General features: G+C 37.0%; 1 protein-coding gene across 5 annotated transcripts in view; it reads left to right on the forward strand.

The window, feature by feature from the left end:
* Positions 1 to 25,869, forward strand: part of PHTF2 (putative homeodomain transcription factor 2) — a 119,760-nt gene that overhangs the window by 70,492 nt on the left and 23,399 nt on the right. For 3 of the 5 annotated variants that reach the window (XM_047694657.1, XM_047694659.1, XM_047694658.1), the window contains 5 exons: positions 6,165 to 6,330; positions 7,244 to 7,408; positions 17,796 to 17,982; positions 20,070 to 20,225; positions 24,946 to 25,164. In XM_047694657.1, the coding sequence (XP_047550613.1) occupies positions 6,165 to 6,330; positions 7,244 to 7,408; positions 17,796 to 17,982; positions 20,070 to 20,225; positions 24,946 to 25,164 (893 nt within the window). The remainder of the gene's footprint in view (positions 1 to 6,164; positions 6,331 to 7,243; positions 7,409 to 17,795; positions 17,983 to 20,069; positions 20,226 to 24,945; positions 25,165 to 25,869) is intronic. The other 2 variants (XM_047694660.1, XM_047694661.1) reach the window with 1 other exon arrangement.

Raw genomic sequence — 25,869 nt, forward strand, 5'->3', positions numbered from 1 at the left:
TTATACAAGCTGTATGAGTTCATTTTTCCTGTCTCAGCCATGGTTTCTTTTTTCTTTTAACCATTGTCTTCTGAGACTATCCTCATTCCATACGGAGAATCTATACCCCATTTTTCTTGAGTGCTCTTCAGATTCTCGTTTAATTCTCACAACCACCATGCAGGGAAGTATAGGTACTGGTGTTCCGCCTAACTGATAGAAAGGGATCCGAAGGACATGAGGGTCACAAAGTCACATAGTCTGCAGGTGCAGGAGAGTCCATATTCAAGTCTAAGCAGTCTGACTGCGGAGCGACATGCTCAACAGTCGCACTCGGGACACACTCGGGTGCCGAGTCAGAGCCACAGCATATAATGCATAATATATGATGCTGGAGAGCGCTCGGAGGCCTGAGGAAGACACCACTCACATCCCTGCGCTCTAATAAAAATAGTGATTTAATGTAGTGGTTACCCTTTCAGTCATTCTAATGTCTTGCTTTTTTAAAAACATGATTGTAATCCTGAATGATTATTTAAATATGTTTTATCAACAAACTCTTAAGTAAAAAGATAAATATCTTTTCTTTTTTCAGATAAATGTCTTTTAAGTAAATGAAAATGTAGTAGAACCTATAGACATTTATTTAGGTAAAGTTGTTTCTTTTAAACCAGGGTACATCTTATATACATAAAAGGGAGTAAACTCTGAAGGTTTGTGATTTTTATCAGTAGAGAGACTATGTGTGTGTTTCTAATTAAAGAAATGATAAATATTCTTTGCAGAAAATTTAGAAAATGTAGGAAAATTTTTTTTAAAAAATTTACCTACCCAAAATCTTGCCTTTCAGTTTACTTTGCAACATTTTTAAATGTTGAGATTATTCTGTATAAAAATTTATATTTTCTTGCCTTATGTCATCACAAGTATCAGAGTCTTAAAAATACATTTTTAAATTATTATAAAATATTCTGTGCTATATCAGTGTTGGACATTTAAGCTTTTTGCTGTCTTTTGCTATTATAATGACTAGTTTCCATTGGAACTAGAGTGCATATATTGTGTCAGAAATTTACTTACTGGCTTGTCTATGTTAAATAAGGAAGACAGGTTAGATCAGACATGAAAAAGGTATTTTTCATTTCAGAACCAAAGTTTGACATTGTGAGGGTTCCTAAGTGGTGAACACTGAATATTCTCCTACCAAATCAAAGAAGTGATTTAACCTGCTTCAAGTCACAGCCAGTGACAAAATAATATGAGCCTTAATGACCCCAGGAATCTGCTGGTACTGCTCGAAACCCCTGTGCCTCCACATTTTTGCATAGAAAAGTAGGGTACAGTGCTCTGAATTACCTCATTCTCTATCCCACCTTTCTTCTAAGAGCTAGAAGGAATCATGTGCAGTCAGATTTGGTTTTGCATAACTGTGTATAGTTTTTTATTTCAATTACATGCCTTTTAAGTATCTCAGCTATGTCTTCTCGACTCCATTTATGCTTTTTGCTTATGTCATTTCTCACCCAGATTACTGCCAAGAGCCCTTATGTCTTCTACCTTCTGTCCTTTTACCTTTTAAATTGGAAATTCAAACTAGCCACTTCAGGTCTAAATCTCTTCCTAGTTATTGTTGCCTTCAAGAGGAAAGCCACATTTTTAGTCTGTCCCTTGTTGAATCTCTCCCCAGGTTTTACCAGGCTAAATTAGCTCTTTGCTCTTTTTTGCGTTGTTTGTGGTGTGTGTGTGTGTGTGTGTGTGTGTGTGTGTGTGTTTTAATTCTGTCTGCCTTGGAATGTGCCCCTTTCTTTGAGTGGTCTTCTTCTCTTATATTTACCTAATCTGCATTTACTTCTCTCAGACTAGGCATCAGGTGCCACCTTCTTTGAGAATCCTTCCCTATCCACCCTCCCAATATATAGCACTCTTCATAGGTATTTTATTAGTCTGCTTGGGCTGCCATAACAAAATACCATAGACTGTGTGGCTTAAGGAGCAGAGATTTATTTTCTTACAGTTCTAGAGTCTGGAAGTCTGAGATCAGAGTGGCATCAGATTGGTGTCTGGTGAGTCTCTCTTACTGACTTGTGGATGGCTGCCTGCTCACTGTGTCCTCACATGGTCTTCCCGCTATGTGTGAACAGAGCGAGATCTCTGGTATCTCTTTGCCTTAAAAGGACAATGGCCCCATCGGACTAAGGCTCCATCCTTATGACTTCATTCAACCTTTACTACATCCATATAGACACTGTAGGGCATCAACGTATGAATAGGGTGGGGGGCATAATTCAGTCTATATTATAGGTATTTTGTTTCTTTATGTGTCCCTCTTTTCTTCTAAATTGAGGAGAGGCAGTGAGCAGAGACTGTGGTCTTATTTGTCTTACTATTCCCAGTGCCTAACATCTTCCACTAAATTTCAAAGATTGACCTAAAAATTAAACTTCAGATATCTTATATTTCTGATGATTATCCCAAGAGTTCTGCTTGACCAGTATGTGAAGTCCTGCCTTGGAACTTTCATGCCTAATAAAATATTTTGTCTTAGTTGAGCTCTTAGAGGAATCTGTAGAAGTACTGCCCAGCAAAAATCTTCAGTAGTTCTGTCTAGTTCATTGGACTTCATTCAATGATCAAAAAGTATAACTTAACAGTATATAAGAGAAGTGAATGATTTCTTCGTAACCCTTCACTTAAAGGGGAACAACAGGTTGGAGGTTATACCAGAACCACTGTCTTAGGAACTGAGACCATAGAAGGGATATGGATACAGGCACAACCAGGAAAAAAGGGAGAAATAAAGTTGCTCCCCTGCCCCCACCTTTTCCTGATGCTTTCTACTGGCAGAATTTTACAGAATATAACATTTCCTGTTAAGATACAAAATATGGTTTGTTGGTTCCCAGCCCCACCAGAGGATGGTGTTGATAGGGCTGAAAGAATACAGATAAATAACCAGAAAGAGGTTATACAAAATCTGAAGTTCTTTAAGATGTTCTTGTTTGTGCCCAAAACTCAACCTCTTTTTTTTTTTTTTTTTTTTTAAATATTTATGTATTTATTTGAGAGGGAGAGTTCGGTGGGGAGGGGTTGAGGGAGAGAAAGAGAGAATGTCAAACAGACTCCTTGCTGAGCACGGAGCCCAATGCTGGGCTTGATCCCAGAACCCTGGGATCATGACCTGAGCTGAAATCAAGAGTGAAGGGCTTAACCCACTGGGTCCATCCAGGCGCCCCAGGAAACTCTGAACCTCTTTTTTCTTTTTTTTTTAAGATTTTATTCATTTATTTGATAGAGAAAGAATACAAGTAGGGGGAGCAGCTGAGGGAGGGGGAGAAAATCTGGGGTTTGATCCCAGGACCTTATGACCTGAGCCAAAGGCAGACGCTTAACCCACTGAGCCACCAAGATGCCCTGAAACTCTGAACCTCTTAAGTTGCATTTGCATCCCCCTTCTTTTTAAAGATAGTTAAGTTAATGATAGCAAATAAAAGTACTATTTGCCAGTGTTAAGTACACATTCACTTCTGTAAGAAGCTTTTCAAAGTGTTGTTGTTTTTTGTTTTAAAGATTTTATTTATTTGACAGATACAGATCATAAGTAGGCAGAGAGGCAGGTAGAGAGAGAGAGAGAGAGGAGGAGGAAGCAGGCTCCCCACTGAGCAGAAGAGCCTGTTGTGGGTCTCGATCCCAGGATTCTGGGATCATGACCTGAGCCAGAGGCAGAGGCTTTAACCCTCTGAGCACCCAGGTGCCCTCAAAGTGTTTTGTATGTATTACCTCACATGAATTTATAGTACCTATATCCTATTTTATTGTACAAAAAAATAAACCAAGGCTCAAAAAGGTAAAGGGATTTAATAAAGGTCGCATCAGAGTTCATATTAAAAACAACAAAGACTACAGTTTTCAAAATTCTGGACTCTTATAGAACAACCAGAGATTTTTGAGTTACATTCCTGGGTAATTCATAAAGATGATTGGCATTTTAAAAAATTAAAGTCTTTTTTTCTTTCTTTTTTTTTTTTTTTAAAGATTTTATTTATTTATTTGACAGAGATCACAAGTAGACAGAAAGGCAGGCAGAGAGAGAGAGAGAGAGGGAAGCAGGCTCCCTGCTGAGCAGAGAGCCCGATGTGGGACTCGATCCCAGGACCCTGAGATCATGACCTGAGCCGAAGGCAGCGGCTTAACCCACTGAGCCACCCAGGCGCCCTTTTTTTTTCTTTTTAAAGGAACTTATTATTCAAGAGAGCATAAAGCTGAGTAGTTGTGTTTATGATACCTTTTAACACATGTGAGGAGATGAACTGGTATTTGAAGCTTATATTTTGGTATGGTATACCAGGATCCTTTCAGTTGCAGGTGGCAGAAACCAAATGCAAGGGGTGCCTGGGTGGCTCAGTGGGTTGGGTCTCTGCCTTCAGCTCGGGTCATGATCTCGGGGTGCTGGGATTGAGCCCCACATCTGGGCTCTCTGCTCAGCGGGGAGCCTGCTTCCCCCTCTCTCTCTGCCAGCCCCTCTGCCTACTTGTGATCTCTCTCTGTCAAATAAATAAATAAAAATTTTTAAAAACCCCAAATGCAAGCTAGCTTTTGTAAAAAGTATTGTTTTTGTTTATGCCGCTGATCATGAAAATTTTCCAAAAACCCAGAAAACTAGATAGACTACTACAAAACAATAACTGGGATAGCCATTTATTCAGTTTGCTTGGGACTGTCCAAGTGTCCAAATCTACTTGTGTTGTCCTTGTGCTTTTATTAACAACTCTCCTTTCACTCTCAAAAGAGTCCTGATTTACATGTTACATAGTTGTTCTAAATAGCATATGCCCATCTTTTTAATTAAATTACTATATTTTAGAATATGTACTTAATATAGCTTGTTAAAGTAAATTATATACATCATGATGTTTTACTCCTGAATACATCGACATGCATCTCTTCAAAATAATGCACCTTACATAAGCACATTACAATAATCACACCTAACAAAATGCACAAAAATCTAATTTTCAAATTCTCCAATTGTCCTGAAACAGAATTAGGATCTCCTAGGCCCTGTGTTCAAGCATCGCTGGATCTAGAGGTTCAGATGATATCTTCACTTTTTATACTGGTGATTTTATTCTGATTGTGCTGGTCTCATGTCTCTTAAGGAGGTGGCTGATGTGGCCCCTGGCAACTTCATATTTCTGTAGTCCTTACTGTTTGTGATGTGGGAAAAAGACCTTTCTAACTACCTCTATTAATCCGTGAAAAAGATTCTGATTAGTCCTGCTAGGGTTACATGCCCATTTCATTATTAATTCCTGTGCCCACAATTAAGACCCTGGTAAGACTAGATTACACATCTGTCCCTAAAGTGGGAGAAATAAGACGATTTGATTGACAGATAAAGGAGGCAAGCTCCCAAAAGATAGAGAGACGTAAGGTCGGTCTGGAAAGTATAAAGGATACTGAGCAAGCAAAAACAAGATTTCTTCTTCCTGTGGCAGTCTTAGCATTGGTGAGTGTTTACTCGTTTCCCTGAAGAATTTACCCAAGTAAAGTTATGTTGTTATTTCTGAGCAGATAAATCTCTATTTGAAAAGAAGCTCTTTATAGCCTTATTACACACCTATCATAGATTTCCTTGTTTGTAAAACAAAGCAATGAAGTGCGCTTGAGGTTAGTGGTTCTTTTGATTGTCTGTGATCTTATCAGGAATGCCCTTGGATTCATATGCAGCTGGTTTTCATTGCAGCATAAAAATGTGTGCTTTAGAGACTGTGTTGGATGTTTGTCAGAGAGAGAGGGAGAGAGAGCCGAGCACAGGCAGACAGAATGGCAGGCAGAGGCAGAGGGAGAAGCAGGCTCCCCGCCAAGCAAGGAGCCCGATGTGGGACTCGATCCCAGGACGCTGGGATCATGACCTGAGCCGAAGGCAGCTGCTTAACCAACTGAGCCACCCAGGCGTCCCGACTGTGTTGGATGTTATCTTGTTCCAGGAGTTTATTACCAAATACTGTGGTTAGCCAGTGGCAAACAAAAAAAATAGTCTGAAAGAGCTTGTCTGCAGTAATGTTTTTAACTAATTTAAATTTAGAAAAGTAATCTGGAAGAAGCAATGTTAATACAGTTTTTAACGTTTTGAAGAGGTGACTGTCAGATCTATAATTAAACATATTTTCTTTCCCTCTTTGTAGTTGCTGCAGTAGTGTTATTCTGTTCCGCTTCTAGCCCACATAGCATACCTCTGACGGAAGTGATTGGGCCAATATGGCTGATGCTGCTCCTGGGAACTGTGCACTGCCAGATTGTGTCAACAAGAACACCAAAACCCCCTCTCAGTGCAGGGGGTAAAAGAAGAAGGTACTCTTTTAAAAGCAACCTTTTTGTGGATTTGTGTAATTTGAATCTAGGATTGTTCTTGACTCGAAGAAAATGTTATCTTGTAAAGTCACTCTTCCAAATAGACCAGGAAGCTTAGCTACCAAATGATTTAGTTTATGTGTTTGCTTCAAGGCTATTATGAGACCACATACCTGTTTTTGTTTTCTTTCCTAAAGCTCATTTACAAGGCACTTGATATTGTAGGGAATATATTAGCTGGAATTGCTGATAATTCCCTCTACTTACAAAATCTTGTACTTACAAGATACTTCAGCAAAAATAATAGCCAGGAAAAAATTCAGCTAAATTCTGTTTATTAAATACTATTCAAAGTTGTTTAATATTGTCTCTTGATTAAGTAAGCGTAGGAAGTCTCTGGCCACTCAGCACAATGGAGTTCTGTTTAAGGGTCTTTTGGAGCAATTCCTCCTTTGAATATGGTTGCTAAGAGATTGCGACATTTGCAGTTTGGGGATGTTGAGATTTAAGCCCTCCTCCTTGTGAAAAGATAATACCGACACTAGATAAATAGCATTGTTGATCAGTTAGATTGTAATTCTTTCTCTCTAAATTTTTTTCTTTCTTCTTCTGCAGATAAGTGGCATTCAAATAGGGAAGAAATGCTTTGTAAAAATCTGTCCAATGATATCGTTACAACCTCATGTTCACTCACCTGTCAGTGTGAACAAGGAACAATAACCCAACATTTATAGAAGTTGCTCTTGAATATGTACCTTAATGTTGGCGTTAACTTTTCTCCAGTTAATAACTGAATTTTATTGTGTTTTAAAGTTCCTGTCTTTATGTTTGGTCACAATTTTGAATGTGCTACCAACAGAGTGGTTGTTAACATTTTAAAGCCACCTTCTGCTCTTAATCTCTTCTGATCAAGGAAATTAAGAAAAGCAGCCCATTTGGAAGTCCATAGGGAAGGAGATGGTTCTAGCACCACAGATAACACACAGGAGGGAACAGCTCAGAGCCACGGTACCAGCACCTCTTACAGCGTGGGCGCTGTCTTCCGAGATCTCTGGCATGCCGCTTTCTTTTTATCAGGGTTTGTATTTATTCAAGGCTTTATATGGCATAGAGATGCATTGTCCCTTTTCTGGCACTTCAGTCTTAGGTAATATAATATTAATGACTTTAGCTATGACATTCCCATTATGGATTTTGTTTTGATAAATTATAATGCTATACATAGATAATGGAATAATAGAGACCATAAAGTTTACTTTGGGATCTGTGTAAATATACCTGTGTGAGCATGAGTGTATATACATCAAAGTATATCTAGTTGGGATTTCTTGATTTTTATTTATTTTGTGATTTCTCAAGTACCACCTTACTTCTATTAAATTGAGTATTCTGTTTTTATCGGCACTATAGGTCAAATTGGGCTTTTTGTATAGTTTGTATCACAGTAAACATTTACCAAATAGGAAAATGTAATTATGGCAAACTGCAAAATTAAACCTAACTCAGTCTTGTATTATTATTTTGAAAAGTTAATGCAGAACATTTCAGAGTTATTTTATTAGTTTCCATAGACATGTAATAAATGTAAAAAATATTAAGATGGTATGATCAAACTACTGAGTATACGGAGTAAACTGAGAAGAACGATAAAAGTTGCTAAGTTAATAAGTCAAGAAAAAGGATACTGCACATAACTATTTTGAACACTTTTGCTACCTCCTCTCCTAATATAATTATTTCATCCCGTTGTGATTGTGCTTTTATGATCAAGTTTGTCATGCATTGGAAAATTAAGCAGTTGTATCCTGGGGTATTTTCATTGCTTGTAATTTTGAGGGAAATTGCACAAAAACCTAATAGTTTGAAATAACGTGGCATTAAATTGGATCCCCCACTATTCCAACCACCTCTTCTTCAACCAGAAAACATTTACGTTTTGTTTTATTTTGTTGTGTTTTGTTTTGAATTTGAATTGCATTGTCTGTTTTTTTTTTCTTTTAATAAATAGCTCTCTTTTCTGACAGTAGGATGTGATAATTTTATCTCTGCAAAATCAGTGTCTTACACACATAGCGCAAGACTTTCTGATGAGATGAGCAGTTATAAAATAAATAGCACAGTGACTGTGTTTTGCTTTGGGGGAATCATTGAGTTGTTTCGGTTGTCTTCTGTTACATAGCATTCAAAATGCCCCTAGATCAGTAGGTTTTAGTGCCTTTGGATTTCTGCTGTGTTTCTTTAGTCAAATGATTCACACTTCAATTTTCTTCCTTTGGGCTGTAGAATGACCTTGACTACCAGTCATTGATAATGTAATGGCTAAATCCCCTTGGATTTATTCTCTCTAAAGTGACAACTTTATAATCTAAATGTTTTTAAAGTTGTACTATTTTCAGCTGTTTCATTTGGAACTGGTTTGCTAGCATATGAATGAGAATGTTTTAAATATTAGGTACAAAAAGATCTTAAGAAAAATGTTAATTTTGGAAGTTCTAAATCGAGTTCTGAAATCTTGATGATGTCTTGTTCTTTAAAGTTTTGATAAGTTAGAAAGGCCTTAAACTGGAAGATCAGCTAAGACTTAAAATTGTTTCTGGTGATAATAAATTGAAAAGCTGGATACTTCCATTAAGGTATCTAAATTAGCATCACCGATGCGAAAATAAATGTATAGCCCCTCAAATGTCTAAGCTTTGTGTATAGTTCTTTTGGTTTTCTAGATGTTAGGATGAAAACTACTGTTTTTACATCCTGTGTTTATAAGTTGAAAAGGCTCTATTTATAATTTCTAAGTACATTTCATTCTTAAGATAAAACTATTTTTTAAACAAGACATATTTCTCATTTGAAAAAAAAAATAGTATTTATGTAAAAGAACTCTGAGAAACTGAGAAAACAAAGCCAAAGAAAATATCAGTTTACAAAGATGTAGAAATCAACCATATTTCCTGAGTATTTAGTGCTTTAGTTTTAAAGAATTATAGTCTTAAATTAGCATAATTATAATATCTACTAAAAAGATTGAGTAAGAAGAATTATATCTAGATAGTGTATCTCTTCAGCTTAATACCTATTTTGGAATTCAGATACTGTTTTTTTTACGTGTCCTTTAGGATTAATTTCACCATCACAATATCACTGAAAAACAGTCAATATAAATTGACTGAGGGCGCCTGGGTGGCTCAGTGGTTAAAGCCTCTGCCTTCGGCTCAGGTCATGGTCCCAGGGTCCTGGGATCGAGCCTGCTCAGCAGGGAGCCTGCCTCCCTCTCTCTCTCTCTCTGCCTGCCTCTCTGTCTGCTTGTGATCTGTCTGTCAAATAAATAAAAATCTTAAAAAAAAAAAAAAAAAAAATATATATATATATAAAGTGACTTGGCAGATTAGAGACATAGGCCAGAGTAAAACCAGGCCACATGTTAACTCACATGCCTAACTGACCTAGCCTTTATTTATTTATTTTTTTTTAAAGACTGGCGGTTATTTGGTGTGGGGGAGTTGTTTGTTTTTAAAAGATTTGTTTATTTTTTGTGGGGGGGAGTGGAGGGGCAGAGGGAGAGAGAGTCTCACTTAAGTGGACTCTGTGCTGAGTGCAGAGGGCTAGATCCCATAACCCTAAGGTCATGACTTGAGCGGAAACCAAGAGTTGGACACTTAACCAACTGCGCCACCCAGGTGACCCCTGATCGACCTACCTTAAATATTGCTGTCCCATTTAACCTCCATATTGAATGTTTTTAACACTTAAATGAATGTTAAAGATTTAATAAATTGGCTTTCTTCCCATAATGGAGCATACTATATAATGTAAGTAAGAGTGGTATGTAGTCCCACCATAAATTTTTGGTACAGGGATTAAAAATTTGGTTTTTAGTGACTGCAGTTTAAATAGCTCAGTCATTTAAACAGTAAACTAGGTGAAGTCTGTCTCCCATAGACAAGGATGAAGACCATGTAAATGTCCGTATATCCCAGATTTTTAAAAATAACCTATGCCACAACTGGATAACTCACTAACATTGCTGTAGCCACTCTGTTTTAGAATTGGACTAGTTCTAGAACAGTTACGGGCACCATACATAAATCTGGTACGTAATACATAATTTGGTGCATACCTCTCAAACTTAGGTGTTGTAGAGGATACATAGGGAAACAGACAGACTCATAAGTCTTTGAAAGTCTTTGTTAGCGTATCTTCAAGATGTATGCATAGCTGCACACAGCTGTGATGGTAATATGTAGGCTCCTGTGTCATTTTTTTATATCTGAGATTGTATGCATTCTGTTACTCTAGCCCCCTGCTCCCTTATAGAAATGAAAGCAGGACTAGAAATTTCATACCATCTTTTAGAACAAGAGTTATTTGCTACTGTTAACTTTCCCTATAACCACTCTCTAATGTCCTTTAGTGCTGGAAGGATGATCTTCAGTTGGCTCTATTGATACACCCCTGAGTATTTTCTAGAGCGCCAGTAAATACTCTCAGCTTCTTTCCCTGATGAGGTTTTTCAAATAGAAACATACTGGTTTTCCTGTTTGATACAATACATTTGAGATTTCATAAGCTAGTAAATTCTTTAAAAGTTGTATTAACTCTTCAGTTAAAGTTTTCAATGTTGAAAAACACATCTAGTTTTATGATTTATTTATGGTGCAGGTTGTACATTTATTTGCATTTTTTCAGACAAGACCAAAATCATCATCCATCTCACAAAGGAACTACACTAATTAGACTACTTAAGTTTCTAAAAGTAATTTCCTCCTATGTGTATTTGCGACATAGAGCTATCCTTCCTGAATGGCAAGCATAATACTTTAAAGAAAATTCTACACAGGTCATGCCAAAGATTAATGCAGTAGGCGAGTTACAGAATTAGCTCTGAAGTTATAAAACATGGCAAGCCTTAACCATGGTAGTGGAATTGCACATTGTTTCTTTGCAAATGCTTTTTGTTTAAAATCCAGTGCAGGAAATACTTCTTCTATCATAGAATAAGTAAGATCACTGTAGATTTGTATGTCTCCTGTTTTCAAGGCAGTACTAACCTCACTGCCCACGTGCCTGTGACTCATGGTGTTTGGGTTGATCTAAGCAAAAATTGTTAACTCTGCTTTTACTAAATGAGTGTATTACATGCATTCAGTGTAGCTGTCAAAGGGTAGATTTTTTTGTGGATAATAGTAAGAAGTACCATTTTTTTTCTACACTGCAGTGTTTTAATTCCTGACACCAGCTTCTCTCTACCCTGTTTTTAATTTAATTTTATTTCATTTATTTTTTTAAACAGCCCAGTACAGGGCTTGAACTCATGACCGTGAGATCAAGATCTGAGTTGAAATTAAGAGATCAGGATGGATGTCTGACTGAGCCACCCAGGTGCCCTCTTCCCTGTTTTTTATTTTTGATAGAGAATGATGATTTAGAAGTATATGCTTATTTTAAAACCAAAATGCTCTTCACCTTGCTTTAATTTACTTTTGTACATTTTTAAAAGTTGATTTAAATGAAGTAGCTTCCCTTTAAAAAATAGTCTAAGTAGAATTTTACAATATTAGTATTTTAAGTAAATCTCTCAGTCCCACTGCCTTTCCATAGTATCTTTATGCTCTAAAACAAGGGAATGGGTAATTAAACATCTGAGTCTTGGTAACCTATGTTCCTTTTGAGAAATAAATATTATTCTGTGAGGTTCTTAATTTCAACTGTTAATGTCACTATGAGCACTAGACATCACCCAGAGCAGTCATGGGCTTTAACCCTCTTTACCTACATTAATTGGAATTTAGCTCTCCCAGCTCTTTGTCCTTTCAGCATTTTCCCTATGCTCAAATCTAGAATGTCCTAATCGGGTACAAATCAGCTGTACTTTTGAAAAGATACGATTTTATTTTTAAACAATTTCAAACTTACAGAAAAGTTGAGAGAGCAGTGCAAAGAACTCCCACATGTCTTTCACTCAGAGACCCCATTTAAATTCTGCTGATTGTCCCTATTAATAGCCTTGTTCCTTCTCCAGAAGCTCTAATCTGGGATCATGCGCTGCACACAGTGGTCATTTCTCTCTAGTGTCCTTCATTCTGGAGCAGACATCAGCCTTTACTCAAGTTACATGGTTTTCACATTTTTGAAGACTACAAGGTAGTCACTTTCCACAAAGTCCCTTAATTTGGGTTTATGCCCCTGGTCGGGATCAGACTCCCTAGTGACTTGTGAGTCCAGAATGTGCTTATCTCTTCCCAACTCCTAAGCCCACATTATCAGTTGGTAGTTGAAATTGGCCATAGTGGGATTATTTACACCATGGAAATCAGGAACACCACAGACAAGGAAGGACTTTTTACCTCTGGAGAGCTAGTTGTTTTAGAATTAGCAGCATAATACTGAGTTAGTAGTGTGATGTTTCTTCATGAAACCCAAGTTATGCAAATTTGGCCGGAATATCATAGAAGTGATACTTCTTCTCATTGCATCCTATCAGGTGGCAAACAACATAAAATTTGTCCCCTTACTGGTATTTACATTAGTCACTTGATTAATGTAATATCTGCTAGATTTCTCCATTGTAAATTTGTTTTCCCCTTTATAATCAACAAATGTCCTGTGTGGAGACACATTAAGATTATAAAAAATAACTCATTCCTCATCCCACCTTCACCTTCTAGTTTTAACATGCATTGATGATTATTACCAGAATTATTGCTATGATGGTTGCCAAGTGGTGATTTTTTTTCTAACTCTGTCATTCCTTCTGCATTTATTGGCATTTTTCTGTAAGGATGAGCTTTCCCCTATTTATTTACTCATGGATTTCTATTTTATTCAATTTATTAATGTCATTATTCATTTTGATGATCAGATTGGCCTTAATTGGCCAGTGGAACCCTTTGAGCAGTTTGTCTTTTTTGATATGTCCCTTTCATTCTTTGATCACTTTCTTTCTTTCTAGGGCTGCACAATGTTTTAGGTTCAGTTTATCCTTCCTCTGCCTCAGCCCTGGAGTCAGTCATTTCTTTGAGGAGGGTGGTAGAAAGAGAGCAAGGTAGAGAGCGAGAGTGCCAGAAGTGCTTATTGCTGTTGCGGTGTTACTACCTTTAGACCTTGGGGCTAGGGCTAGGAAGGGTGTGTGTGTGTGTGTGTGTGTGTGTGTGTGTGTGTGTGTGTGTGTGTGTTCCTCTACATTGATATTTACCTCTGTATTTAGATGTATTATAAGCCATGGATTTGCAATGATAGCTCCAGTTCAAATACAGTACCTCAAAGTTCATTTGATCTTGTCCTTGTATCTTCCTTCTCTATCACTGAAAAACCCGGTTCCCATTTGTCCTCCATATTGATTCAGTTAATTCTGGATGTAGCCCCTTCCCAACCCCATCAGGCTGCGCCTGACACCTTGCCTAAACTTGTCTTCGAAGCAGGCGCCATTCTTGGCTGCGGCTGGGTTGCCCCTGCCGTGCTGTGGCCACGGTTCTCCTGCGAGAGGTATTACTACCAGCTACAGCCAAGCTGCCTCAATTTGTATTTTGAGCTACTTTGTAAACTCCGAGAGTGGTATGTATATTTAGTATTTTCTTTGTCCTTGCAGCTTGGTTTGCAACTTACGTGCATTTTCTTGAGAAAAATCAGCAAGCTGCCAACTTACTGTTCACACCTGAGAGTGTCCTGTGTGCTTCGAGGAGATAGTGAGGAAAGAAACAACCCAGAGGAGACTGCAAGTAGGCAGAGATAAAGGGAGGAGGGGAGATAGCTGAAAGGTGTGTGCAGTGGGTACTACTAGTGCTTACCAGTCTTGACCGGGTCCTGGTAAAGAAGGTGCACATTCCCCTCACAAAATCCCTGAAGCAGGACTTACTAGTGATTCCGTGCCCTTTTCACAGGGCCCTTATCTTTTTGCCCTCTAGGGTTCTGGTTCACTCTGCAAGTTTTCAGCCACTTTTTCTACTCTGACTACTGGCCTCCAGGGAATGTTTTAAACTGCCTAGTGATCTAACAGGTTTCCTAAGCCCCTGAGGTCCAGCATTTCTGTCCTTCCTCCAAAATATGTTTCTCCTCTTGCCTATCCCCATTAATGGTTCTACCAACTTTCCAGTCTTCTTTTCCCTTGTTCACCTCCTTTCCCCCGTTTTTCCAGTCCAGTGTAATTTCCAAGAAACTTCACAGATACCTTTCCAGCGCCCGCCTTCTCTGTCTTACTTCTCACTTCTTTGGGATATCAGGAACTTTACCTCCCTTGGTCTTTTTCTACATCTGCATGTTGCACAATGTTCAAGCCCAGTGTAATTTCCAGGAAACTTCATAGATACCTTTCCAGCACACACCTTCTCTGTCTTTTTTTTTTTTCTTAAATAAATTCTTTTTTTTTTTTTTTAAGATTTTATTTATTTATTTGACAAAGAGTGAGAGATCACAAGCAGGCAGAGAGGCAGGCAGAGGCGGGGGTGGGGGAGCAGGCCCCCTGCTGAGCAGATCATGACCCGAGCTGAAGGCAGAGGTTTATCCCACTAAGCCACCCAGGTGCCCCAACGCCTTCTCTGTCTTTTGAGTTTCTCACATTTTTAAGATATTAGGATCTTTACCTCCCTTGGTCTTTTTCTACACCTACACATTGCACAAAGTAATGGGGATAATTAGTAGCTGGTGTTTTTTTTTTTGTTTGTTTTTTTGTTTTTTTTTTTTTAAAGATTTTATTTATTTATTTGACAGAGAGAGATCACAAGCAGGCAGAGAGGCAGGCAGAGAGAGAGGAGGAAGCAGGCTCCCTGCTGAGCAGAAAGCCCAATGCGGGGCTTCATCCCAGGACTCTGAGACCATGACCTGAGCGGAAGGCAGCAGCTTAACCCACTGAGCCACCCAGGCGCCCCCTATCACTTTTTATTTTATTTTATTGTTTTTATTTCTTTTATTACAGAGAAAAGGTACAAGTTTTCTCTGTACCTTTTATTTTCTGTTTTTGCCCTTCCTCCTCTTTAATCCATTTTCCTCCTTCCCTCTACCACTGTTTTTCTTTTTTAAGATTTTATTTATTTATTTGTTTGACAGTGAGAAACAGCAAGAGAGGGAACACAAGCAGGGGGACAGGAGAGGGAGAAGTAGGCCTCAGGCTCAGCTGGGAGCCGGATTCCGGGCTTGATCCCAGGTCCTGGGATTATGACCTGAGCCGAAGGCAGATGCTTAACGACTGAGCCACCCAAGCGCAATTCCCTCTGCTACTTTTAAGTGGTCTTTGTTCTGTGGCTCTTTCCCTTGGTCTTGCCATGTCTCTTAGGGTCATATAGAAAGAAAAGGGTCAGAAGATAGGACTTCTGAAGCTTGGAACTCTGTTGGGATGTGTTCTGAATTATCAGAAAGCATCAGAGCTCTGTGAAGCATGTAGGAAGTGAGGTCTGTCTGTCCCCTTTAGTAACCTTGCAGGAGAAGGTCAGAAGGGAGGGGGTCTGTTTGTATAAAACAAAAACTTTCTAGGCTTTGATGAGTGTGTGAAGAAGAAATCCTATCAGGGACTATCCCCAGGAGTGGGCAGTTGGAGGTGGTACAGAGAATATAATTAACCTCATGGTCAGAAGGTCTGTATTCTAGTGCTAGCTTTGCCTCTAAGTGGTTGTGGGACCTTACGTTAGTTGCTTAGACCTCTTTATATTTCTGATCCATTGTTTCCAAAATGAACATTTAAAATAGGTGAGGTCTAAGGTCCTATACAGTTCTAAAAGATTCCAGTAGGACTGAGTAACTCTAGTGTTAAAAGTAATTCTTTTGTATGTTTTTTGTTTTTTTTTTAAGATTATTTATTTATGTATATCCGAGAGTGAGAGCACTCGCAAGCATGGGTGGGGAGAGAGGCAGAGGGAGAGAGCAGCAGACTACCCTCTGAGCAGGGACTTCCCCCGCCTCCCGCCCACCACCACCCGAACTCTGGCTCATCCCAGGACCCTGGGATCATGACCTGAGCCAAAGTCAGACACTTAACAAACTGAGAGCCACTCAGGTGTCCCTCTTTTCTGCGTTTTGAAACTTTTGTTTTTTTGACTTGTATGAAGGCAATATACTAATTTTTTTTTCTTGCAAAATGGGCACTCTGCAGAAAATTCAGGGGGATTTATTTAAGTTAAATGCAATTGCTTTTCAATAAATTTCATGATAAACTTAATCTGCATTGAGCACATTTTAATTTTGTGTGGGGCTTAAACTGTACTTCTGCTAACCATTAGCTATTCTTCCACCCGCTGTAGTCTCTGAAGATCCCTCAAGCTTTAGCCTATTAATCAAAATGTCTTATTTATTACTTTCCATGTTGTATTTTGTATATTGAAAAAATTAAGTTCCTATCAATGAAGAATGTCATTTGTAGCCTTTTAGGTAATTAATGGCTACATGAGAGTACTATTTTTTCAGGACTATTTCAGTGGGTGAAAGAAGTTACTTCTTTATTTTTTTGGTTTTCTTCATTTCTACTTGTTCCATTATTTAGAAACTTGTATTATAAAAGTTTCCTTTTCTTTCATATTTTTATGTTAGAGTAGGTCCTATGGCTCCTTTGTACACTAAAATGAGTTTATCAGAGATATTTACATATATATACTAAAAGTACTTGGGTAAATGGAAGTGTTAAAACCAAGTTAAACCACTAACTGCAAATTAATAATTATAGAAACTGTTTGTTTTTTTTTTTAAGACTTTTATTTATTTACTTATTTGACAGACAGAGATCACAAGTAGGCAGGGAGGCAGGCAGAGAGAGAGGAAGGGAAGCGGGTTCCCTGCCCGGCAGAGAGCGCGACACGGGGCTCAATCCCAGGACCCTGAGATCATGACCTGAGCTGAAGGCAGAGGCTTTAACCTACTGAGCCACCCAGGTGCCCCAGAAACAGTGTTTTAAATAAAACTTTACAATACATTGTTAACCATAATAAAACTGGCAAAATTTTGATCATAGATTTTGCACAAAGACCAAGTGACTTTGACCAAGAGTCGTTTGGTAAGTTAGGGCATGTCTCTTAGAATTGCTCTTTGTTAAGACTTAAAAACCTATCAGGTAAGCTGAATGAGGACATTGATTTATAATTACTGATTTATTTTATATGATAAGTATTATATTTCTTTTTTTTAAGATTTTTTTTATTTATTCATTTGACAGAGATCACAAGTGGGCAGAGAGGCAGGCAGAGAGAGAGGGGGGAAGCAATCTCTCCGCTGAACAGAGAGCCCAACGTAGGACTCAATCCCAGTACCCTGAGATTATGACCCGAGCTGAAGACAGAGGCTCAACCCACTGAGCCACTCAGGCACCCCTATAAGTATTATATTTCTAAGTTACTTATTATAAAAAAATAAGGTAGCCATTAAAATTCTGAGAAATAACTACTAGATTTATAACTACCAGATTTAATTATTAACAGATCATAATTTCTCTCAGTAACACATCTAAAATAAGCAAGTCCACATAACATGCTTTTGCAATTTTTTCTTTTTAGATCAAAGAAAGCAAAGAATTCAATTGATAAATCAACGGAGACTGACAATGGCTATGTATCCCTTGAAGGGAAAAAGACTGTGAAAAGCAGTGAAGAGGGAATCCAAAGCCATGAACCTCCCTGTGAAACTGTTCGACCAGAAGAGGCAGCCTGGCACCCAGAAACACTGAGGAACGTTCCCAGCAAAGTAAGTGTGATTTTTAAGATGGTTTGCTTGTATTAAGGAGGGCACGTATTGCATGGAGCACTGTATGTTATATGCAAACAATGAATCTTAGAACACTGTATCAAAAACAAATGATGTACTGTATGGTGACTAACATAATAAAAGAACTAAAAAGATAAATAAAACAGGTTTGAACACACCGAAAAGATTAAAATAAAAATAAAAGTTTGCTTGTATGATTTTACATCAATGAATGGAAAGTGACTTAGACATTGGAATCACCTTTGAATTCTGTATTTGCTCCAGAATTTATTCTGTGAGCCATTACACATCACACTGATAAAACTGGAAATCAAATAAAGTTACATGAATAAATTTGATTTCCAGTGTAACATGGCATCTTCTGAATTGATTGATGCTCCAATTTTTCCAAAATGCTAAGGCACTTTATAATTTATAGTTGATGTTTGTTGAACCTTGTCTTCTCGTTCCTCATTTGTGTTTGTGTGTGAATTTGTTTAAATGGAACATCTACATTACTTTAGAAACTGAACTAGAAATCTGTCCTTTCATTCTTATTCCCCATAAGAAGATACTACCTTGTTTTTTCCTACCTTCATTACCTTTGTGGTCAACACATTTGTTTTTAATACGGAAAAAAAAATCTTATTGAGGATATAGTTAAGAATAACAACTATTTGTTTACTTTTCCAAAATAGTAAAGAAATCCTGCATTTATTTATTTATTTATTTATTTTTAAAAGATTTTTATTTATTTATTTGACAGAGAGAGATCACAAGCAGGCAGAGAGGCAGGCAGAGAGAGGAAGGGAAAGCAGGCTCCTTGCTGAGCAGAGAGCCCGATGCAGGGCTCGATCCCAGGACCCCGGGATCATGACCCGAGCCAAAGGCAGAGGCTTAACCCACTGAGCCACCCAGGTGCCCCAGTCCTGCATTTATTGTAACAAAGCCTAATGCAGTATCATCTCTGTCTTGGTTTCACTGAATTTTTTGGGTTAAATAGTTTTTTCTTTAAAAAAAACTTATAGTAAATTGGGGCACCTGGGTGGCTCAGTGGGTTAAGCCTCTGCCTTTGGCTCGGGTCATGATCTCAGGGTCCTGGGATTGAGCCCCGTGTCGGGCTCTCTGCTCAGCAGGGGGCCTGCTTCCCCCTGCCCCTCTGCCTACTTGTGATGTCTCTGTCTGTCAAATAAATAAATAAAATCTTTAAAAAAAAAAAAAACTTACAGTAAAAAAAAATTAAGGACAAATTAAAAATGTTTCTGTTAACATGTAGAAATGTGAGCATGAACATTTGTGTTGATTTTTCAATTTTGAGTGAAGTATGTGCAAACTACTTGGCAATACATGTGTTTTCATTACCAGTAGCTATACAATTAATAGCATGGGGCTGCAGTGAAATAGAATCCCTTACTCTGAATTTAGATTTTTGAAGCATTTAGCTCTCTGATAATGTGAGTCTCACATCAATATCATCACTCAACAGATTAGTTTTTAGTCATACAGCTTTTAAACACATTTTCAGCTATTTGTTACCAAATAAAGTTATATGAGAGGAACATGAAAATAGTAATAAAACTTAAGCTCTGGGGCTCTCAATTTCAGAATTTCCAAAATCTGGAAGTCTCATACAAATTGATATGCACATTATGTTGTCTGTGTTACATATACAACTCCACTTCTTCCTGCCTTGTGTCATTATTAAATCATTGATGGCATTTGGGGTTTGTAGAAATACTATAATTAATTCATCTCCTTTTTCTCAGCTTCTTTTAAATAGTCTCTTTTTTACTTTTATCCTATTTTATATTCTTAATTTTCTAAGCTATTTCAAATCCTTTCCTGAACAGAAGTGTTATAGGACAGTATTTGACAAATGGCTGTTGAATTACTCTTAAAGTTAAAATAACAGTACAGTCACTAATGTAAGACATTTTTAAAGAAGATCAGGTAATACTACTCAATCACTTTGAGGTTTTTGAAGATATTTGAAGGTGTACCTGCATGTACATATAATTTAAAATTTTACAGTTTTAAAGCTACAGTCATAAATTATCAGTAATTCTCTTTGTGTACTCCCAACTTAGGATACTCAAAGGACAATAACAAATGTCTCTGATGAAGTCTCCAGTGAGGAAGGTCCTGAAACAGGGTACCCCTTACGCCGTCATGTGGACAGGACTTCCGAAAGCATTCTTCGGAACAGAAAGTCACACCATTATAAGAAACATTACCCTAATGAGGTATATACTTTATCCTTATGTATATGCATACATACCTATTTTATGAGTTACTAATTTACAACTTCTTTCAACAATTGAATATAATTATCGAAGTAAATATTTCCCATCAGTATCAATTATCTTGTTATATGATCTGGATTTATAGAGTAACAGTTTTAGATTTAGGTATTACACACATGACAGAGTGCTACACATTGTATTCATTTTGTGCAATATCTCTGAAGACTCATACGTTCAGTTTGTTGTTTACTTTTAAAGATAGCCATCCTAGAGAGACACTTTGTGAACTCCTGTTTTAGTCTTTTTCACAATTTGAAAGGCTTTATAGCTTCTGGATCATAGCAGAGTTATTCTAAGTGACTTTCTTCATGTTACTATCACTGGTTATTAAGTTGCGCATTCTATAAAATTCAATTCTTGTTTCTTCGATTCTGTCTTTATTAATATTTGTTTTTCTCTAAACAGTTTTATAACTTTATCACGTCTCTTGAAGTTATCACATCTCTTGAAACCATTTCAATAGAAAAAGAATTTCATTCAAATGTATTTTCAGTTTTTATTCTAAGGACAGAACATTTCATTATCTCACTTGAAGGCAAATGTCACTTATGACACTTTTTTGATAAACATGGCCTTCTCTTTTTTAGACTGTATTAGAATTTTTTTTCTTGATGTAGGGCATCATTTGCAAATGATGATTTGAAAAATCATACATTATGCTGTGCTGGAGTGTGAATACCTTGATTGTTTTAAGCTGAGAAGAGTTACTTGTTCTTCATACAATCTTCTCTGTGGTGGAATCTCTATGCAATCTTAGCGGTGACTGTGGCTGTGTTTCTTCTCTCAGTGGCTGCCATTAGACACAACTAATGCCACTGTGTCTGCTGATTGCCTTCACCGAGATCATCTGATATACTGTCCCCTGTTCCTTGTGAAATTCAGTCTTGTGAATTTCTCAGTCTTACACTAAGTACAGTCAGAAGCCAGTTTGTACTGGAAGGGATTTAGGGCCTTCTATAGAAGGAGGTCTTCACTCTCCAATAGATAAATTGTTTGGCTTTGAAGGTACTTTGCTAACCCCAGAATCTTTCCCTTCTTGGTTTGCAGCTATACGTTGTACTCTTGAGATTCTTGAAGGGCAGATCAGTATCCTACTGACCTTATCTCTTAAATAAATATGTTGCCTAAAATCTTCTGGATTTCAAGCTGAGTAACACCGTTAATTAGCTAGTAGGCATTGATTGTTTTAAATCTTTTTTTTAATGATGTAAAAGACTACCTAAAAATAAAACCTGGTCTTCAAATTCTTTATCTGCAAAGTAGAGAGCTTTAGACTAGCAAATATTTTAAAAGCTGCATTTTAGTTCAAGAAGATTTTGATTCTCAAATTAAGCTTAACCTCAGGGTATTTTAAAAAAGCAAAAGAAAAACTCCTTTGAAGAAGTAATATTGAGACAGGATAGAACAGTGTTGTAGTATTTTTTACAACTTTATGTATTTATTATTCTGTTCACTTCAAATTACTGGTGATATTTTTCCTTTAAGGGTGAGACACAAAGAAAGCATTTTGGAAGGCACTTTGTGTCTGGGTAGAACTGGTGGTCTTCACCATAAATTGACTGGTTAGGGCACAGCCATTTGTTTTAAGCCTCCCGTATGTCAGTGTCTATAGATACACTTTTAGGGATTTTTAGTTTTTCTGGAAGAATCATCCAATCTTCTGGTGGTGTGGGAGTAGTAGATACTATACTAGGCAGCCGTGGTGTTTGGCATCAAGGGGTTTGGGGGTATGACGTGGTGATCTTGTCATTTAGTGTGTAGACTTTCACTTAACCCCCCTTCCTTTTACCCCTAAACTCTCCCACCCCGACCCCTGCCCCACTTTCTTCCCTTTTCTGCTATCTGCTGTGTATATCTGGTTGTCTTTTAGTCTTCTAGTCTCCTGGATGATGGTGGTGGAGTTATTTGATTATCTGGAATAAGAGGTATCCTGTGGAATTAATAACTTCCTTTAAGCATTTACCCTATTTCCTACTCTCTCCTGCTTTGTTTAACTCTACAAGTATCTTTCAGTTTTTGTTCCCTATTGAAACTTAGCTTTTCCTCTAATGGAGGTAGCATTTGTTGGGAAGCATAATGAAGAAACCATGGGCTTGGACTCAGAACGTTTAAGTGACTTTGGAAAAATTGTTTAACTTCTCTGAGTCTGTGTTTCTGTGTCTGTACAGTAGAGAGAGAAGACTGCCCACATCAGATTGTTAATATTAAATAAGATTATGCACAACTGCCTGGCACAAAGCATTGATGTTATAAATTCTTCTTCCCTTCAAATAATTTTTCTCCCCTTAATTCGCTCAGTTTTAACTATCTGTCTAAAGATTTTAAATAAGCAGACCAAACCAAATTAAATGATCTGTTAACTTGGCTATTTTCTTTAATCCAAAAATTTCTGATTTTTAGCCATTTTTCAGCAGTTTTTAGTGAAATTCAAAGTGACCATTAATCACCTAAATGTTGCAGGCAAAATTCTGTTTGACATATAAGTGGTTATAAGTCATAAATTTTAGATTTTACATTTGTAAAGTGGCCCACTTATTAATCAGTATTTGACAAGATACTTTTATAAAGAAAGATATTTCCTTATCTCTGAAATCACCCATTAGTTTCAGTTAAATAATCATAAGGCCTTTAATCTTGTATTTCTGTATCTGATTAGCAAGTCTGCATCAGAAATTAGTCATAGATAATAAGTTAGCTTTACCAAAATTTTTTAAATTAGCGATTGTTTACTGGTTACTTAATACTTTCTGTACCTTACTATCTAATGAAAACAGTTGTGATAAAAACTGTGTATGGCTCAAGTACTCTGGTTGACATTAATGAATCAAACATTTTTGGAGTGCTTTTTATAAAACAAAGCAGACTCATTCTTACCTTTTTTCTTTCTGAAATTCTTTTCTTTGAAAACATTTTTACTTCTCATTCAAACAACTAATTCTCCTCCCACAAATAAATCCCTAATCAACACACTAAATATATATTCATGGTATCCCATTCTAATATCAGTAAATTATCAATCACCTGTTTCATTCATTCAAGATATTTTGTTACGTATGGTAAAGGTGGCAAAAAAATTGGTTTTTGTCTTCCGTTGACTTACAGTGTATTTGAGAGTTACGACTTATTGAGAATATTAAATACATCAACATTTAATAACATAGTATTATAGATGCTGAATAGCAGTGTAAAATTTATTGTCATGAAAATAAATAATAATACCTCACTTTAGGGACAAAGGGAACACTCTGAATAGAAGGCTTCAAAACTAACATTTGTGGAGCCCCTGGTTTGTATTAAAAGCTACAGTCCTCATTTAATATTCAGTGTATCTTTAAGAAAATAGTTTTATCTCCTATTGCCAGAAGATTAAACTAAGGATCAGAAACGGTAAGCCAGCTAGAAAGGGATAGAAATGGTCTTTTCCTGACACTTGGTGAGGAGGCTGTAAAGGAAGGTAGGATACAAGGTAGACACCTAATCAGAGGCTAGAGGGACAAGGAACCAGCTGTGTTTAGGGGCCAGGGAGTAGCCCAGTGTCACTGGAGGAGAAGGTTGTGGTAGGGACGAGTGGAGAAAAAGTCAAAAAGTAGCACATTTGAAGACAAGGCTGCTGGTGAAGGAGTTTGAACTTTATCCAGAAGAGTGATGGAAACCAAAGAAGGACTTTGGTCAGAGGAAATGGGAAAACAAACAAACAAACAAAAAAAACCCCAGCTCACTTTAGGAAGATTAATCTGGAAAGTAGGGAAGGCCTTTCAGATAGGGGTCAATTAGGAGGCTCTTTATAGCAAACAAGGCATGGATGATAAAGCCGGAACTCTGGTGATATCATGAGCAGAAGAAGGGGATACATCTAAAACACTTTAAAGGTAAAACTCACAATCTTAGTGACAGAGGATAAATCTGAAAATTTCAGCATACTTGGCTATAAGGATGGCTGTTACCATTCTTTATTCATTAAAAGTTATTTTGAATTATTAAATGAAACTTTTACTCGAAAGTACTTATTTTGTACAATAACAACTTCTAGGAAAAAAGTAAATTGATTAGAAATTACCTAACTCGTGCCTTTTAGTTTTTCACTTCTGTACCATAGATTATCTCAAAAACATGAATTGGCAATTATCTTCCTGGTATAGATTATTTATTAATTTTACATTAATTTATTGAACTTCTGTTTGAAAAACTAGAACAGTAGATACATGAGATCTATTCTTGCTAAAAAAAGAGAGTAAGAAAATAACTCCATTAAACACATTAGTTAAAGTTGGTTAATATTCAATTATAATATAATACCAATATATATCCTGATAAAATAATAGCCATGCAAACCTAAGCTAGTCTCTGCCTGCATGAATTTTGAACTTTGTATAAAAATTTAGGAGGAAACAGGCACAACCTTTGCATGCAAAACAGCACCTGAACTGAGATGTGAAATCAAATAAATTTTTTCTTTTTTTTTTTTTTAAATATTGATATGAGGAAATTTTGTTATTCCTTAAAAACTAACATATTTTTAATGTTTGCTCTCTATTTCACTGTCATTTGACAGTGTGTTTGTTGTTGTAGCAAAAAGTAGCAATGTATGGTTCTGATAGAATCCTTTGAGTTGGAAAGGGTACATAAATTGTATTAATGTCAAAGAATATCTTGATTTCAGGATGCCCCTAAATCGGGTACTAGTTGCAGCTCTCGCTGTTCAAGTTCCAGACAGGATTCTGAGAGTACAAGGCCAGAATCTGAAACAGAAGATGTATTATGGGAAGACTTGTTACACTGTGCAGAATGCCGGTCATCTTGTACGAGTGAGACAGATATGGAAAATCCTCAAATTAATCCAAGTGTGAAAAAAGAATATAGAGACGACCCTTTTCATCAGGTTGGTTTAAGTATTGGGTTATTTGGGGCTCTCGGTCCAGCTTTTTTGAATGTATGTACAAATTTTATAGAGGTGAAAAAAAGCTTACATTCAATTAAAATAATATTCCTGTGATTTTTTTTTTTTTTTTTCTGGCTTCATTGGAGCATAGAAGTTCAGTATTTATATTATGGTTGTATCTCTTACCTTGCAAACTTATGTTCCTGAGAAGTTGTTGGTAAATGGAGTTTTATAAGTCAGATTGTGTTTAGATGCATTAGTCCTTTTCTCCTTCAGCATACTTCATGGTCATATCAGCACCCGTGGCCTTAACTCTACCTGTAAGGCCATAATTCACAAATCTATATCTCATGAGTATCAGATTTCTATCTCTCAATAGCTTTAGCAATGCTATCCAACAGAAATCTAATGAGAGTCACATACATAATTTTGAGTTTTCTGGTAGCCTCCTTTAAAATGTTTAAAAAGGTGAAATTAATTTTAATGTATTTCACTTAACCCGGTATATTCAAAATGTAGCCAGTATGAAAAATATTAATGAAATATTTTACTCTTTTTATACTACATCTTCAAATCTCTTGTGAGCCCTTTGAGCACATTTCATTTGGACTAGCCACTTTTCAAGTACCTAGTAGCAACCTGTGAGTAGGGTGCCGTATTGGACAGCACATGTCTATGCCATATCTTTTTAATGTCCCACCAGTA

This window comes from Lutra lutra, chromosome 11 (assembly GCF_902655055.1).
Source record: "Lutra lutra chromosome 11, mLutLut1.2, whole genome shotgun sequence".
NCBI lineage: Eukaryota > Metazoa > Chordata > Mammalia > Carnivora > Mustelidae > Lutra > Lutra lutra.